Here is an 18862-nt window from a genome sequence, read left to right as displayed (position 1 = left end):
AGAAATTTTCAGATTAGATTAAAACACAAGATATGTATGTATATTATAATCTCTGTATAAATATTTGAACGTGTTGTTTGTGTTCTATATCAGTTTTTTGATCTGATCTATTAACTTCTGAAGTGAGCATGTTAAGATATCTATATCTATCTATATCTAAGAAATAAAGATTACCTATTTTTTATATTATATCTGAAAATGTTGAATATCTGAAAACAAAAATTGGCCACATGTACTTGGTCACCAAAAAAGCTTCAATAAACCCCAAAGAATCATAGTGACAAAGACTGGGCTCTTTAGCCATGAGGTAATTCAGTTAGAAATTTTAAAACTGAGAGCTAAAAACATCTCCAGTATTTTGAATTTAAACAACAGACTACTAATAACTCTTGAATTATGGAGATCATTATATTCAAAACTTAGAACCAAACAATAACAAAAACACTAACTGTATCAAATTAATGAGACACAGCCAAAGCAGTACTTAGAAACACTTCATTTTAAATGCATTTATCAGAAAACAAAGAAAATTAAAAACAAATAAACTAAGTGTTCAACTCAAGAAGTTTGGAAAAGAACAACAAAGCAAGTTCAAACACAACATAATAAATAAAAGTGGAGAAAAACAATGAACTAGATGACAACACAAACAAGAGGGAGGAGCAGTCTTATGAAATGCTGACTCTTACTGGGCAAACATCTGGCAGGATAAGAGAAAATTCAGATAAACAAAATACAAAGTAAAAAAGGAAAAATAAATATAGACACAATCAGTTCAGTTCAGTTCAGTTCAGTTGCTCAGTCGTGTCTGACTCTTTGTGACCCAATGAATCGCAGCACACCAGGCCTCCCTGTCCATCACCAACTCCCAGGGTTCACTCAAACTCATATCCATCGAGTCAGTGATGCCATCCAGCCATCTCATCCTCTGTCGTCCCCTTCTCCTCCTGCCCCCAATCCCTCCCAGCATCAGAGTCTTTTCCAATGAGTCAACTCTTCGCATGAGGTGGCCAAAGTACTGGAGTTTCAGCTTTAGCATCATTCCTTCCAAAGAAATCCCAGGGCTGATCTCCTTCAGAATGGACTGCTTGGATCTCCTTGCAGTCCAAGGGACTCTCAAGAGTCTTCTCCAACATCACAGTTCAAAAGCATCAATTCTTCAGCCCTTAGCTTTCTTCACAGTCCAACTCTCACATCCATACATGACCACAGGAAAAACCCCCCAAAATAAGAAAAGAATGTTATAAACAGTAATATGTTAGTTTTGTTGAGACCTTGACAGAATGAATTAATTTCTGAAAAAAAAAATACAAACTGAGAAGAAACATAAAATATAAATATGCCAATAAAAGTAAAATAAATTGGACTATATTACTTTTCCTGCTTTCCAAAATTTCGGTCCAACATATTTACAAGAGGTCCTACCAAATCTTCAAGAAACAAATACTTTCTATCTTCTATAGGTTATTCCAGAAATTATAAAAATGGGTAAGTTGTACAACTCCTTGTGCAGGATTACTATAATCTTGATTTCAAAATAAGATGATGGTACAAGTAATAAAATTTCAGTTTCATTTCACTACTAAAAAGAGATGGGAAAATCTTATGTAAAACATAAGCTAACCATATCTACTAGTGTAATAAAAATTAATATATTATAATCAAAGGTTTATCCTGGCATATAAGAAGAGTTTAACACCTACAAAATCTACCAATGTGATTCATTATATTAATAGATGAAAGGAAATACATCACATCATTTTCTTGGTAGATAGAGAAAAAGCATTTGCTAAATTCAATGCTTTATAATAAAAACAAGCCTCAGCACACAAAGGCAGAGAGATTTTGTAAATCCAATGCTTGTCATAACATCAAAAACCTACATCAAGTATATTATTGATGGAGAAACTTTGGCTGCGTTCATAAATTTGGATCTAGCATGTATGTCTACTCTTGACTGCTCCTGTTTAATACAAGTGTCCACAGATTATCCCACACATTCAGGGTCAAACTAATCAATGTTTCAGATGAAATATGGAAGAGTAAGTGTGTACTGATACCCAAATAAACTTTTGAAAACATACAAGCAAGAAAGGGGACCTGACAACCAAATATTAAGATATATTACCAGATCATATTGTAATAATAAATGTAGTATGATACTGACACACAAGAAGAGACATAATGCAATACACCAATGGAATAAAATTAAGCTTTAGAGAAAGACTCAGGTACAAACGGCAATTTCATCTTGACTCAGAAAATTCTGACATAAAAATTGGGGGAAATTTTTTGCACTTGTTATAGAAAAGCTGACTTGTGATTTGGAGAGAGAAGAAAAAAAAAAAAAGCTGGGTCATTACTGTATCTCATATACAAGAGATCCAGAAAGATTAAAGATCTGAATGTGAAAGAGAAAACTCAGGATGACAGAAGAAAGAAACAGTGTCATAGCAACATAGGAATAAGGAAGGACTTCTTTAAAAAGATCCCAATAGCACAAGCCACAACATTTTTAAGATCAATTTTTTATTATATGTAAATTATAACTTTTCTCAAGGAAAGACACCAGTTGACAGTTAACTGAGAGTGATTGGTGACAAGATGATATCTTTAGTGATCTGAGAAAGGCACAAGGCCTAATATCGAGACTACACAAATTATTCCTGCAATTAAATGCAAAAGCCAGGAATCCTAATATAAAAATAGGCAAAGTGTTTGATAAAGAACTATTCAGAGCGGAGCCTGGTGGGCTGCCATCTATGGGGTCGCACAGAGTCAGACACGACTGAAGCAACTTAGCATGCATGCATTGGAGAAGGAAATGGCAACCCACTCCAGTGTTCTTGCCTGGAGAATCCCAGGGACAGAGGAGCCTGGTAGGCTGCCGTCTATGGGGTTGCACAGAGTCGGACACGACTGAAGCGACTTAGCAGCATTCAGAGTGTAGTTCTTAAGTACATAGATGCTCAAACCCACTCATTAGACGTGTGTGTGCATGTGTAGTTGTGTCTGACCCTTTGCAACTCCACGGACTGTACCTGCCAGGCTCCTCTGTCCATGGAATTTTTCAGACAAGAATACTGGTGAGGGTTGCCATTCCCTTCTCCAGGAGGTCTTCCTGACCCAGGGTTCAAACCTGAGTCTCCTGCATTGACCGGCAGTTCTTTACCAGCTGAGCCCCTGGGGAACATAACTTTTCATATTGAACATACTGGCAAGGAATCAGACATTTGGAAAAGACCATATTGAGGATACCTAGCAACAGGAACCCGTTTGCTGTGCTGGTGGGAATGTGGACTCATACAAGCCATTCAAAGGGGGCAATCTGGCATTACTTTGTGAAATTAAGGATGCATGTTTCCTACGATTCAGGACCTCATCCTTCTATCCCAGAAAAAATTCTCACACAGGATGTGAGAAGACAAGGATGAGGATATTTACCACAGTATTACTGTTGAGGGTGGTGTAAAGTTAGAGACAGCCTAGGATTCATCACTGGGGAATGGAAAAATCAAATATGGTAGTTACACAGTGTGAAATATACTACACTAGTTAAAGGAGCAAAGAGTTACTACATTCAGTAGCATGACCATGTTCCAAGAATGTAGAAAGAAAAAAGTTAGAAACCAGAAAATCTATAGAAAATCTATATACATGGATATGCTATAGTAAATTTATACTGGGGCTTCCCAGATGGCTCAGTGTTAAGGAATCTGCCTGCCAAGGCAGGAGACACAGGTTCAAACCTTGGGTCAGTAAGATCCCCTGGAGTGGGAAATGGCAGCCTTCTCCAGTATTCTTGCCTGGAGAATCCCAGGGACAGAGGAGCCTGGTGGGCTACAGTCCACTGGGTCACAAAAGAGTTGGACATGGCTTAATGACTAAACAACAACAACAACAAATCTATATTATGACATCACTCATATTCATGAAAAATACGTACACACACCAATATTTCCTTGTAGCTAATAAATCCACGACTAAATATTAAAACATGTTAAGGATGTCGTATCTAGGGGAAAGGAATGGGAATGTGGCATGAAGATAAAAGAGAATGAATAAATAAAACAAGAGACAGGCCTTGGAGGTTTTGATTACTTGCCATGAACTCAGAGATTATGATTAACTCAACTCTCTACCTGTGAGGTTAAATGACAAGTTTTTGATAACCTGCAGTGATTGGGAAATCTTCAACTTCCAAGTGAAGGTCAACTCTAAGTTTACCAGGTATACAACTGCACATCTTGCGACATGGTGCCTACCTCTTCCTGGTCGGTCAGCAAATCTCAGTGGTGGACAGGCTGAATTCTCTCTCTTTTTGTAAAAAAAAAAAAAAAAGAATTTATTTATTTTAATTGGAGTCTAATTACTTTACAACATTGTAGTGGTTTTTGCCATACGTTGACATGAATCAGCCACGGGTGTACATGCGTCCCCCATCCTGAACCCCCCTCACACCTCCCACCCCCATCCCTCAGGGTTGTCCCAGTGCACTGGCTTTGAGTGCCCTGTTTCATGCATAAAACTTGGACTGGTCGTCTATTTCATATATGTAATACACGTATTTCAATGCTATTGTCTCAAATCATCCCACCCTTGCCTTCTCCCACAGAGTCCAAAAGTCTATTCTTTACATCTGTGTCTCTTTTACTGTCTTGCATATTAGTGTTTTTCTTTCTGACTTAGTTCACTCTGTATAATAGGCTCCAGTTTCATCCACCTCATTAGTACTGATTCAAATGCATTCTTTTTAACAGCTGAGTAATATTCCATTGTGTGTATGTACCACAGCTTTCTTATCCATTCGTCTGCTGATAGACATCTAGGTTGCTTCCATGTCCTGGCTATTGTAAATAGTGCTGCGATGAACACTGGGGTACACGTGACTCTTTCAATTCTGGTTTCCTCAGTGTGTATGCCCAGCATTGGGATTGCTGGGTTGTATGGCAGTTCTATTCCCAGTTTTTTAAGGATTCTCCACACTGTTCTCCATAGTGGCTGTACTAGTTTGCATTCCCACCAACAGTGTAAGAGGGTTCCCCTTTCTCCACGCCCTCTCCACACAGGCTGAATTCTTGGCTGTTCCTTTTACACTAATTTTCTTAGGGCTCACCACCACCCTTGTTCACAATAGCAACACATTGTATTCCATCCCAATTTAAATGATAGTTTAAAAAAAAAAAACAGTACAAAATTCATGTCATCAGCAATCTCATGGTAAGTGAGTTTTAATCTTATTGCATGGATAAATTTCCCCTTTAAGCCAAAACAATTTTGAAAAGAAGCTACTAAATGTTTTTCCCTAAAGCAGCAGACAACTAATTGTGCTCTTCTCCCAACACAGATCTGGGTCATTATTATAAGAGAGGAAATTAAGAATTTTATTTTTAGTAGATGAGAAAAGAAAAAAGAAGTGCTATTATTTTGTTGTCCTAAAAATCATTGCTGTTCTTAATTTTAGAAGGGAAGGAAGAGTATGTAAGAGCCAGTGCCTTGGAACTGGGTGAAATGTAGTTTGGCTTTGAACTACTTATTTAAACTTTCTGTGTCTCAGTTTCTTTATTTATAAAGTGGGGATTCATAGGTCAAGGTTTTGGAGGGGAAAAATGAAACCACGCATGGGGAATGCTTGGCAGTGTCTACTATACAGTGTGTACTTATTTAAGTAAGAAGCTGTTATTGCTTGCTTTCATTCATTGCATGCCTCTTAAATAGCAACATAACAGGGTTGTCACATTCATTGCTCTCCTTAGTATGGCAGCAACATCAAGGGATGAAGTGATGTTTGCAAGGCAATCTTGGGGTGGAGGAAAACTCTTCATCTCACGTCTGTGTGTATGTGCAAGCTTAGTCACTCAGTCATATCCTACTCTTTGCGGTCCCATGGACTGTAGCCCACCAGGCTTCTCTGTCCATAGCATTTTCCAGGCAAGTATACTGGAGCAGGTTGTCATTTCCTGCTCCGCGGGATCTTCTAGACCTAGGGGCTGAACCTCATGTCTATCACACTAGGAAAGCACTGGAGTCCGATACAGGATATGGATTCTCCCGAGGGTGGAAGTCAAGGTCTTGCTCGTCTATGTTCAACAACATTGATTCTCCATCTGACCACAGGGAATATTAATCACACACCCAAAGACTCCTTTTGGACATAAATTATACTTCCGTCTGTATTCACAGCAACCAGTAGAAAGCCAGACAGGTAATAGAGGCTCCAAGAATCCTTAACAACCCGCCCCATTTTATTTTATTTTTTTGCCTCTTAAATTTATTATTTATTTATTTTTAATTGGAGGATAATTGCTTCACAAAGTTGTGTTGGTTTCTGCAGTACAACAACACGAATCAGCCATAAACACATATATACCCCTTGCCTCTTGAGCCTCCCTCCCACCCCACCTTCATATCACCCTCCTGGTCATCACAGAGCACTGAGCTGGGCTCCCTGTTAAAACCCTATTTTAAAGACAAACTGAGGCAAGGACTTGGCCAAAGTTAGAGGTGGAATCAGGAGTCAATCTGTTTGTTTTGAATCCCAAATCTGAGATTTTTTTTTTTTTTAATTTTTTGGCAGGTGCCTGGTCATTCCTTCAAAGAATTATGGGAGGGGAATGGGTGGATTTCTAGCAGCCTCTCTTATTGGCTTGTTGACTTGTTTTCCCTTAGCCCATTACACTCTCCTGGCTAAATATTAGGCAGAGACTCAAGGCCTTGACAATCTTGATTTGTTTTCACATCTTTTCTGAACTTCTGTCTTTGCAGTGTTGTTTTGCCTGCTGGGAATGAATGTCTCGTCTCAGTGTCAGAACTGAAAAAGTGGAGGTGAATGACATCTTCCTGCAGATTAGCCCATCCCCCTATTTTATTTTCTTCAGAAGGCTTAACTCTGCCTAAACTTACTTATATGTTTGCTGTCTGTCTTCCAGAATGGTGGAAGCATGGTGGGGGAGGCAGGGTCCCCCCTGCATCTCCATCACCACCTGGCACATAAGAAAGGTCCGCAGTAAGCATCTGCTATGGTATACTTTTAAGCAGTATCCCCCAGTTACTGAGTGTTGAACTATACTGCAAGAACTCTGCGTGAGTACTAACTCCTTTTGGATTCTGTAACCTTGCGGCTCCTAGCCCACCAGGCTCCTCTGCCCATGGGATTCTCCAGGAATTCTCCTATCCCATGGACAGAGGATACAAGAATAGTGAAGTGGGTTGCCATGCCCTCCTCCAGGGGATCTTCCTAACCCAGGGATCGAACCCTCGTCTCTTATGCCTTCTGCATTGGGAGGCGGGTTCTTTACCACTAGGGCCACCTGTGAGGGTGGAGGGTGGAGGGGGAGTGGCTCAGAGGGCAAAAACTCTACTTAATGTTAAAGGTGTCACCTCGTGTTTTCTCTTACCCACAGTCTTACTAAAACGTCCTGGTAAGGCGGTGCTACCATCCTCTTCTGCGTGCTCCCTCCCAGCAGAGATGTAAACAGCTCAGTGACACACTGGCTGCATTTCAACCCAGGTCGTGCTCTCACCTTTGCTCCTTAGCAACAGTGCCCAGTATTCACAACGTCATCTATTTAGTTTTCTGAAGTCAGACCCCAAAAGTCGTTTCTTTGGTGGTTAATAGAAAGGAACCCCTCCCCAAACATCAACTAAGATACTGACTCTGCTTCTTATAATTTCATCAGGCAGCCACAGATTTACTCCAGTGGCAGAGAATCTGTGCCCAGGCTTTGGAGAGTCCTGGAAATGCCCAACCTGTCTAATCGCCAGGGCACAGGTGGTCCTGCCTCCCTCGCTGGCCTTCCAACATCCCAGGAGGACAGCCAAGTTCGGCCTCTCCGCGCCCGCCACACCCTCCCGGGCCGCTCCCCCTGCCCCTCCCCTCTGGGTGGCCCAGGTCCCGACCCAGAGCCCTGCAGCGTCAGCACAACGCCCATCGCGGGGCGTTCCTGCGGCGGGTACGCGTCAGGAGACATCTTGGAGGCGCTCCTCCCTAAAGCCAGGTTAAAAACCTCAGCACCACGTGTTGTTTGCGCTGTTTGCAAATCTCCCTGCGGCTGACGGCCGGTAACTGTAGAGAAGGCCAGTATGTCAGCTCTGGTCCTGGAGAGCCGAGCCTTGGGCGGGAAACTCAGCGACTTTGGACAGGTGAGCCTGGGGTGGGGTGGTGGGGGGCCCTTAGCTTCGCAGGGAGGGGAGTTTGCACCCCTCCCGCCGTGGAAAGAGGTCAGAGCAGTGTTGGTGTTTCAAACTCCCATCAACTCACCAGGACATTGAGAGTTCATTTGAGGAGGATGGAAACGTTTAGGAAGTTGACAGATGACACATGTGCTCAACACGTTTCCCAAGGAGAGGACATTCCCAAGGAGAGGACATTCCCAAGGAGAGAGCTCATTCAGGGAATGAGCTGCAGGAGTTGGGGATCGGCTTTCAGAGCTGCCACGGATGGACTCTCTGTGTGTCTTTACATAAGTCTCTGTCGCCTTCTTTTTCTTCTGTACATTGGTCCTTAACAATCTGGAATGGGAGTTGGGGTCCACCCGGATTTACTCTTCTGTGATGTTTACACGTGTTCTCAGCCAGGAATCAAAATGGCAAAATTGTAAGAAATTGTATCCTTTTTTTCACCTTTGGGAGAAAACGCCATGTCCCAGACTTACTCCCACCTGGGGAAGGAGAAAATTAAACACAGAGGAAAATATTCGAGAGTCAGCCTTGAACTTGGAATGTAGGAGAACCTTAAATGTGGCAAGAATAACGACCAGGGTGCATTCTATTCTCTAGAAAGTGTTTCCTGTCCCTTGAGGTGAACAACTGCAGAGTATGTTCTTTAATTGACTGGCCACATTCCCAGAATTTAGGGTTCAGACTTAAAGCCCACCCCTGGGAGATAAGGTGGGTCTATGGGGATTTGTCATCTGTAGGATTATTAAGAACGATTTAAAGACCGGGGGGCTGGAGGACAGAGGATGATTGATGTTTTAGTATAACTAGAGAGTGCGGAAAAGTGGACTTTTTTTTTTTGTTGTTTTTAATCCCAAGAGAAAGACTTCCTTTGGAAATGGTATGTAGGACTTGGGAGACAGAACTTCATGTTGAAGAGGGACGCCATGGGTGTCAGATCCCAGAACAGACCCCAGCTGTGGTGTTATTTAGCTTCTGTGCTGCTGGCTGTGGGATCCCCGCAAGCATGGCAGGAGGTTAGGGGCAACAATCTGGTTAGAGAGCCATGGGAACTGAAAACTTCATTTACAGAGCACTTAGAAGCCTAAGAATCACAAATTGTCACTATCAATGATGGCGGGGGGTGGGGGGGGGTGGTGTGTAAAGAGGAAGGTTTAGAGAGTGCCCTGTAACACCTGTGTGTTGAAAGCAAGCTATTTAACTTTGCAGAGCCGCAAGTCTATTCATTTGAAAGGTTGGAATAAAAATACCCATATCCTAGAGTTAGTATGAGAATCAAGTGAAATAATATCTTTAAAGCTCTTAGCACACTTTCTGGAATATAGGAGAAGTGCCAGGGGTATCTAGCCAGAAATGATTTGTTTGTTCAACAAAATGTGTCAGAATACTGGCAGGAGGAACACACACTGAGTCAAGCCCAGTGGCTGGTGGAACTTCTTAGTGGAAAGGTGATGGGCCCAGGATCAGGTGACGTGGACTCTGTGTTTAGTTTGCTGATGTTGTGTATCATCAAGAAGTCCCCTAACTGGGTGAAGAGGCTCAGTTTGGGATCTGTAAAACAGGGGGAGGGGGCTAGGAGGTGGGGGAGGTGGGTAGAAAATAGTCTCTAGGAGGGCTTCCCTTGGTGACTCAGATGGTAAAGAATCTGCCTGCCATGTGGGAGACCCAGGTTTGACCCCAGGGTCGGGAAGATCCCCTGGAGAAGGGAATGGCTACCCACTCCATATTCTTGCCTGGAGAATTCTGTGGGCAGAGGAGCCTGGTGGATTACAGTCCATGGGGTCGCAAAGAGTCGAACAGGACTGAGCTACTAACACCTTTGAGTCTCTAGGACTCCAGCTCTGACAGTCTACAAAAAGACACATTTATACCTTCCTGAAGCTCTAACCCAGATAAGCAGAATGCCCTAGGTGTAGTCCAGATAGAAGGCTGATCTACACATGCAAGCACAACAATCCTGCAAGAGATGTCCGGCTCGTTCGTTCACTCAACTCAACAAAGACTTATTGAGCACCTACTCTAAGCTAGGCACAGCTAGCTGGTATAAGGTCTGCCCTGGTGAAACTTCAATTCTTTTGGAGGAGACAAGACTGTAACATTTAACCAAATGAACTTATAATTTCATGTGGAGGATAAGTGCTGTGAAGAAAAATAGAATGGGGCGACGGATTAAAAGATGAAGGAAACTCAGAAATCATAGCTCTAAATGGCACAGAATCAGTGTTCAAACCCAGGTCTGACTCCAATACCCTGTGCTCTGCAACCACACTGCTTCCTCCTGTAGATAAATTCTGCAATATACCGGCTTAGTGTGTCCACAGCAGGATTTCTGCTCTTGTTTCTGGGTGTCTTACACTGTAGATGTGTGTTTGTATAATCACACATGTGAAAACACACCTCTGCCCATGACCCCCAAAAGCACTAAGGTCAGCTGTGAGTACCCCTGGAATATCTTTGCTGTAGATTAATTGCTTGTAGTTATGAAAACTGCTTTTTTTCCAAATATATTAACAATAGAATGTATTTGTTAGACAAAAGCAAAAAGAACTTATTTCTGTTGTTAAGTGTATTTCTCTGTTTAGTTCAGTCACTCAGTCGTGTCCAACTCTTTGACACGTGCTACCATGGACTGTAGCACGCCAGGCTTCCCTGTCCATCACCAACTCAAACTCATGTCTATCTAGTTGATGATGCCATCCAACCATCTCATCCTCTGTTGTCCCCTTCTCCTCCTGCCGTCAATCTTTCCCCATCATCAGGGTCACTTCTTCACATCAGGTATCCAAAGTATTGGAGTTTCAGCATCAGTCCTTCCAGTGAATATTCAGGACTAATTTCCTTTAGGGTAGACTGGTTGGATCTCCTTGCAGTCCAAAGGACTCTCAAGAGTCTTTTCCAACACCACAGTTCAAAAGCATCAATTCTTCGGCACTCAGCAGAATATAGTCTTTATATTCCAACTCTCACATCCATATATGACTACTGGAAAAACCATAGCTTTGACTAGATGGACTTTTGTTGGCAAAGTAATGTCTCTGCTTTTTAATATGCTGTCTAGGTTGGTCATAGCTTTTCTTCCAAGGAGCAAGCGTCTTTTAATTTCATGGCTTCAGTCACCATCTGTAGTGATTTTGGAGCCAAAATAATAAAGTCTGTCACTGTTTCCATTGCTTCCCCATCTGTTTTCCATGAAGTGATGGGACCGGATGCCATGATCTTAATTTTCTGAATGTTGAGTTTTAAGCCAACTTTTTTCATTAAGAGGTTCTTTAGTTCTTCTTCTCTTTCTGATGTAAGGGTGGTGTCATCTGCATATCTGAGGTTATTGATATTTCTCCCAGCAATCTTGATTCCAGCTTGTGCTTCATCCAGCCTAGCGTTTCTCATGATGTACTCTGCATATAAGTTAAATAAGCGGGGTAACAAAATATAGGCTTGATGTACTCCTTTCCCGATATGGAACCAGTCTGTTGTTCATTGTCCAGTTCTAACTGTTGCTTCCTGACCTGCAAACACATTTCTCAGGAGGCAGGTCAGGTGATCTGGTATTCCCATCTCTTGAAGAATTTTCCACAGTTTTTTGTGATCCACACAGTCAAACACTTTGGCATAGTCAATAAAGCAAGAGTAGATTTTTTTCTGGAACTCTCTTGCTTTTTTGATGATCCAACGGATGTTGGCAATTTGATCTCTGGTTCCTCTGCCTTTTGTAAGTCCAGCTTGAACATCTGGAAGTTCATGATTCGCGTACTGTTGAAGCGTAACTTGGAGAATTTTGAGTACTACTTTGCTGGCATGTGAGATGAGGGCAGTTGTACAATTCTCAGTGATCAAAATTCTTTTCTTCTTGGTTGCTAGTAAAGATTTTTTTTCTCTCTGCTTTCTTTCTCCTTTTCTAGTTTTTAAACTAATTTTCTGTACCTTTATGCATCCTGAGTGTACATGTGTTTTTAAGTCAACTCACATATCTATTTGAAGCAAATAATTACAGGTTATGAGCCAGTTTAAACACATTCTGGAAAAGATTTGTCCAAGATCCCATGCTGGTCCACAGAACAGTACTGGAATCAGAATCCACCCAAGATCACATCATTTCACAAAATTCCATAAGCTTCCTTTCAGTTCAGTTCCCTCAAGCTTTGAAAAGGGGAGCTATTGTTCCAGTTGGGTCACTGGGATTTAGATTAAGGATTTTGGAGTTATTGGACTTAGGTTCACTTTACAGGCTCTGCCGCTCATTAGCTGAGTGTCCTTGGACAAGCCACTTAATCTTGCTGAGTCTGTTTCCTCATTTCAAAATAATAAGGGTGGTGGTGTCATCTGCATATTCAGGTTATTGATATTTCTCCCAGTATATATATATATATATGCTGGTATATATATATGTACTACAACTTTATCCATTCATCTGTCAGATGGACATATCGATTGTTTCCAGGTCTTAGCTATTGTGAATAGTGGTGCTATGAATATTGAGGTGCATGTATTTTTTTGAAATATAGTTTTGTCCAGATATATGTCTAGGAGTGGGATTGCTGGATCATATGGCAATTCTGTTTTTAGTTTTATGAAGGACCTCCATACTGTTCTCCATAGTAGGAGCCTGAGTTCTTAACCTGCCATGCACTGCCTGTGTGCTCTCAGGTGAGTCACTTTCTTTGGCCCATAGTTTCCCCAAAATGAGATTGTGGACAAGCCTATCTCTGTGAGTCAGTTATTCTCAAGTCCCATGTGGGCATCAGGAGACAAACGGAATACCTAGATTGAGGAGGGATTATTCACCTTGGCTGAGGAGTACAGAAGTTTTCTGAGAGAAGTACTACCCGTGGGGCTTTTGAGGAAGGGTAATGGATTTGAAAGGGGAAGAGGGTAGGATGCAGTGCATTTCCTGTAATGAGGTGTTGAAAGGGGAAGGAGGAAGTCAGTTTTCTGGAAAGGAGTTTCCTGAGGGTGAATCTCAGGAGATGAGGCACCAACGAGACTTTTGAAAATTCGAAAGAGGTATTGTATATTGTTGGCTATGTTGTTGTTCGGTTGCCAAGTCATGTCTGACTCCTTGCGACCCCATGGACTGTAGCCCACCAGGCTCCTCTGTCTATGGGGATTCTCCAGGCAAGAACACTAGAGTGGGTTGCCATACCCTCCTCTAGGGGATCTTCCCAACCTAGGCATCAAACCTTGGTCTCCCACATTGCAGGCAGATTCTTTACTGTCTGAGACATCAGGGAAGCCCTAAATTCTGCTAGGAGCATCCAATCACTGCCAATCACTGAGGGCTGGATTGTTGTCAGTGGGAACCAAAGAAAGGCCTGACCCTGAGAGCCATTTCTGGAGAAGGTCAGGCTGGCTGGGTGGAAGTGGGGAGGTGGTGGCTGACAGAGTTCCATACATTCACATCTGAATCGCACTAGTCGTAGGTGACTTCTGTTGAAATGTTCTGTTTCCTGGAGGCCAACAGGAGAGGATAATGTTGCCAAGTGAACTAGAAATAGAAATGTTTCGTCATTTCAAGGAAACTGGGAAGAACTGAAGGCTTAGTGTTCTCTCCTAGGCAGAAGACTGACATCAGAGACTGATTTGTGTGTCTCTGGCAGGGTCAGAGACAGAAAGTAGAGTCCACAGGAAGTTGTGATTCATGGACAGAGTGCTGGCATCCAGTGACATGGGCTCCACTGCTAACTGTGCAGCTCTGGATGAGTTATTTAAATTCTCTAAGCCTTCCTCTTGTCATCAATAAAAACGGCACTTGGAGAAAACCTATTTTCTAGATTGTTATCAAAATTAAATGAGATAATCCAAATCAAGTGCTTATTATAATGCTTAGGACAGTATACTAACCAGGTGGTACTAGTGGTAAAGAACCTGCCTGCCAGTGCAGGAGACATGAGACAGGAGTTGAATCTCTGGGTTGGGAAGATCCCCTGTAGAAGGGCATGGCAACCCACTCCAGTATTCTTGCCTGGAGAATCCCATGGACAGACAATCCATGGGGTCACAAAGAGTCAGACATGACTTTATAGGGCTTTTAATATATGGTAGATCAAAAAAAATTTTTTAGAAAGATAGTACTGTGGTCCATACAAAGATATATAACAGTTTGGTCTTGCTATTCATCTAAGGCTCCCTCTAATCACACTTACTGATAATTTTGGTTCTTCGCCCACACTGTTTCAGGTGAGGTTCTGGGAAAATCTGAATTCTCTGAATTAAAAGAATTTCATCAGTGGCCACACAGAGATTAAGATGCCAAGTCACCAAGAGCCTGCCCAGCACAGTCTTCTCACTGAGATAACGCAACATCCATTCCACTAATTTCATTGACTTGCTTATAAGAGAGTAATTGTTCTGCATGGAGTTTTTGTTCCCAGTTTTAGGTATATGATGTTTATTTGAAAGCACACATGGAACTTTGTGTATTATTGTAAAACCTAATTTAATCCTTAACTTTAACATTTTAAGATTTTGGCCAACCCTTTCTGGAGTGGCAACCCTAATCCCACCTTAATTTGCTGTCACATGGCTGGAGAAAATATTAGATCCTTGACATTCTTTGCTGTTTTAAGATGTCTATCTTCCAGTGGGTTAATTGTGTGCTCTTATGTATTCTGTGACTCCTTTTCAACAATTGGTATCTCAGATCCCAGCATCTGGGAACAAGTTAATGCTCCTGCGAGCTCTTTCCTGAAGGCCAAGAAATCTTTTGTGGGTATTTTTAATATTTCCATCATTTTGAATGCTTTTATTAATATTATATTTTAAATATTTTCTGTCTTTCTTTCATCATCTGAATACTGTTTTGATAGGGCTTGGCATGATTATACATTAGCCTGATTTCTCACATGAGGAAATTAAGAAGGTTAAGCTGTTGGTCCCAAAGTGCTCTGGTAGGTCAATGGAAGAGAAAGGATTCCAACCCATGTCTTTGGAGCTAAAAGCCTGTGTGTGTTCTAATTTTAGTATTTTCTACCCTCTGTTTCTCAGTGTTTTCCTGGACAATTATTGAACCATCATACCACCTTTAAGATCTTTTTCTACTTACCTTACTTATTGTGTATGTGTCTATTACGTAAAAATTTGGGCTGCTGATGAATGGGGCATCCTCTTATTCATTTATTTCTCTCAGAGCCCTGATTGTACCTCGTACTTGTAAGTGTCACTGAAAGGCAATCTTTAGAGTGACTGGTGACATCAGTGAATAATTGTGTGTGTGTTAATTACTCAGTTGTGTCTGACTCTGTGACCCCATGGACTGTAACTGGTCAGGCTTCTCTGTCCGTGGAATTCTCCAGGCAAGAATACTGGAGTGGGTAGTGATTCCCTTCTCCAGGGGACTCTTCTCAACCCAGGGGTTGAACCTGGATCTCCTGCATTTAGGGCAGATTGTTTACCATCTCAGCCACCAGGGAAGCCCCAGTGAATAATTAGAGTTTTCTAAAATTGAAATATGATCTGTGAGCATCATTTAATGTTTTACTTTCCTTGATTTACTTATTTTCCCTTGCACATATACTTCTATATAGCATGTATGTAGCTCATTGTATTCCAAGGCTTAACTAGTAGAGAAAGTTCATGCTCACTTCTTCCTTGGGGGTTTCATAGGACTGAATTGTTGAGCTGTGAAGAAAGCATTTTACCCAAGTGCATTTACTCCTATAGGAAATGAGCTATATTGAAGGCAACTCTGATCAAAATGCTGTATCGCTGATCTTCTCACTCAAAGAAGAAGTTGGTGCACTGGCCAGAGTATTACGTTTATTTGAGGTAAGTGCTCTGTTCATTTCTGTTTTAAATAATGGCATAGCAGACTTCTGTGTTATCTTCTGGTTGGATGCAGTGAAAAGAACATAGAGTCTAGAACTGGAAGACTTGATTTTCAGCTTAGGCTCTTACATTACCCAACTGTGTGATCTTAGATAAGTCTTTCATTGTCTGTGAGCTAAGGTTTCTCCATTTCATAATTAGGATCATTCAGAATCATGGTTGCACACCCAGGAAGCCAACACTGGACTCCCTCTTCCTGTATCAAACTTTGCTTGAAGTAATTGAGTTGGCCTTCATATTTACAAGTCATACCGCCTTCAGATTCAACTAAAATTTCTATCTGGGGTTGGTTGAATCCACAGATGTGCAGCTCACTGGTAGGGAGGACTGACTGTATTCATTATGCTAGTACTGCCATTTTATATGAGGGTCTTGAGCATCCAGGGATTTTGGTACCCATGGGGTCCTGGAATCAGTCCTCCACGGATACAGAAGGATGACTGTACTATTCTCTCAATGTTCCCAAAGCACTTTTTAACTGTGGACTATAGACTAACACTTTCACAGCACTTATTTACCTTGTGAAATGCATACATTTCTGATTGATCCCAAGGATTGTTTCTTCAGGCAGGGAACCTTGTGTGAGTCATCTTTATATCCTCTATAGGCTCAGTTTATATATATAAAGTGTTCAGTTAAGAATGAAATAATATATGGAATCTAGAAAAATGGTACAGATGAACCTATTTACAGGGTAGGAATAGAGCCGCCGATGTAGAGAACAAGCATGGGACACACTAGGGGGAGGAGAGAGTGGGATGAATTGAGAGAGTAGCACTCACATATATACAGTACCATGTGTAAAACAGATAGCTAGTGGGAAGCTGCTGCAGAGCACAGGGAGCTCAGCTCAGTGCTCTGCCATGACCTAGAGGGGTGGAATGCGGTAGGGGGTGGTTGGTGGGAAGGAGGCTTAAGAGGAAGGGGATATATGTTTAGTTATAGCTGATTCACTTTGTTGTACAGCAGACACTAACACAACTTTGTAAAGCAATTATACTCCAATATAAAATCATAAATGAAAAAGAATGAAATTATATTTAAATGTGAGCAAAGGAAAATAGACTTTCAAAAATGCTTTTGCCCTGGATTGCAAGAAGAAATATTTTTGAACCAAATAATTTTTTACCCCTAGTACTTTAGGGGTGACTCTACCTGGTGACTAAATACATAAATAGGTGAAGAGACAGATCTCCCAGCCAGAAGAATGCCAAATAATTTAAACAGATACTCTGGAGTCAAAGAAGGAAAAGAATATAACTCTTCACTCCTTAGGTGTGGGCCATACAGAGTGACTTGATGAAATGGCCCTTCACCTCTGTGATCTTCTTTCCCTAAACCCATAACCCCAGTCTAACCATGAGGAAAACATCAGACAAATTCCAGTTAATGAACAGGGTACAGAATACTTGACTAGTACTCTTCAAAACTGTCAAGGTCATCAACAACTAGAAGTGTCTGGGAAGTTGTCCCAGTCCAAAGGAGCCTCAGGGGATATGACAACTCAATATAATGTAGTGCCCTGAGTGGGACTGTAGAGCAGAAAGAGGACATGAGACACAAACTAAAGAAATTCAAATAAAGTATGGTCCTTAGTTTGTGAAAGTGTATCAACATCAGTTCATTAATTTTAACACATCTTCAGTACTTATACATGACACTAATATTAGGGGAAATTGGCTGCAGAATATATGGGAATTCTCTCTACTAGCTTCTTACTTTTTTGTAAATCTAAAGTTGATCTAAAAAATAAAGTCTATTTTAATGAAATTAAACCTGGCTATCCAAAGTGAGGAAGAAAAATATCTGCCTGAGAGCAAGAAATGAGTGTAGAAAAGAGAGACAGAGAGGTTTCTGAATGGCAAGCTGATCCTGAGAAAGACTACATCTGTAAATACAGGAATGTCACATTTTTGTCTTTGTATTACACGGTTCATAAGCATTTTCCTTGTGAGAGTCAGAGCTTAAGGTTAATAAATTAAATAATAGTAAATTAACAGGATGTTTTCAACCTAATAAATAAGCCACAAGTAACTATTTACCAGGATGAAATGCACCCAAGAAACATGGCCTGCACGTGGGATGGTGAATGCCAAAGTTCATTGACTGTGACAGGTTGTTTAATGTGTGCCTTTGTTTACTCATCTATAAACTGGAACTAATGATCCATACCTCCCTAGGTCCTGGAGGTTGTATATGCTACATAAAATGCATGGTATGACTCTGAGTCCACAGAAGATTCTCACATGATGTCTGTTCCTTTACTGCTTCCAACTGTTATCTATGAAACCCATGAGAAATCTTTGAGACTGTGTGAAGAGGAGAAAGATGTTAGAAGCCTAGAGATATTCAGGAGCCTTGATTTAAATTTTTTTCCCAAAAAAGTAAAAATAAAAAAAAAATAGAATGAATGGCTTAGTGTGTATTGTGAGCATTTACAGCAAATTGCAATGACCGAGAGTCAAGACAGGACCATTTTAAAAAAAGCAGAATAGCATAGGGTGGCAAAGAGGCAGACACGACTGAGCTAGTAATCACAGCACAGTAAGCACAGCGTAGCAGAACCAAGGGGTTATGGTGGCCACAGTGTATTTGTATACTTCACATCTATCATGATACCCTCAGTGAGATGGAGAAGTAAGTGTTAGATACAAAGCCTTTAAATTGTATGCATGTGTGCTTGGTCGCTCAGTCGCGTCTGACTCTTTGTGACCTCATGGATTGTAGTGCACCAGACTCCTCTGTCCGTGGGATTCTCCAGGCAAGAATACTGGAATGGGTTGCCATGCCCTCCTCCAAGGGATCTTCCCCACCCAGGGATCAAACCTGTGTCTCCTAAATTGCAGACAGATTCTTTATTGCT

The 18862-nt window shown here is 41.4% G+C and overlaps 1 protein-coding gene and 1 long non-coding RNA gene across 2 annotated transcripts in view; both read left to right on the top strand.

Annotated features, from left to right (window-relative positions):
* The first annotated feature begins 6740 nt into the window (after positions 1-6740).
* On the top strand, positions 6741-7080 carry LOC147372329 (uncharacterized). Its single transcript, XR_015164002.1, has 2 exons — positions 6741-6825; positions 6930-7080. It is a non-coding gene; the product is annotated as an uncharacterized LOC147372329 (long non-coding RNA).
* Positions 7081-7550: 470 nt separating this feature from the next.
* PAH (phenylalanine hydroxylase) overlaps positions 7551-18862 on the top strand; it is a 90694-nt gene continuing 79382 nt past the window's right edge. The window contains exons 1-2 of the mRNA XM_086401056.1: positions 7551-8142; positions 15835-15939. Coding sequence (XP_086257182.1) covers positions 8083-8142; positions 15835-15939 — 165 coding nt within the window. The 5' untranslated portion in view covers positions 7551-8082. The remainder of the gene's footprint in view (positions 8143-15834; positions 15940-18862) is intronic.

Source organism: Bos grunniens, chromosome 5 (genome assembly GCF_055505025.1).
Source record: "Bos grunniens cultivar Pamir isolate PY7600 chromosome 5, Bosgru_T2T1.0, whole genome shotgun sequence".
In the NCBI taxonomy this organism is placed as follows: Eukaryota; Metazoa; Chordata; class Mammalia; order Artiodactyla; family Bovidae; genus Bos; species Bos grunniens.
The sequence above is the reverse complement of the archived record's forward strand: the minus strand, read 5'-3'. Positions and strand labels throughout refer to the sequence as shown.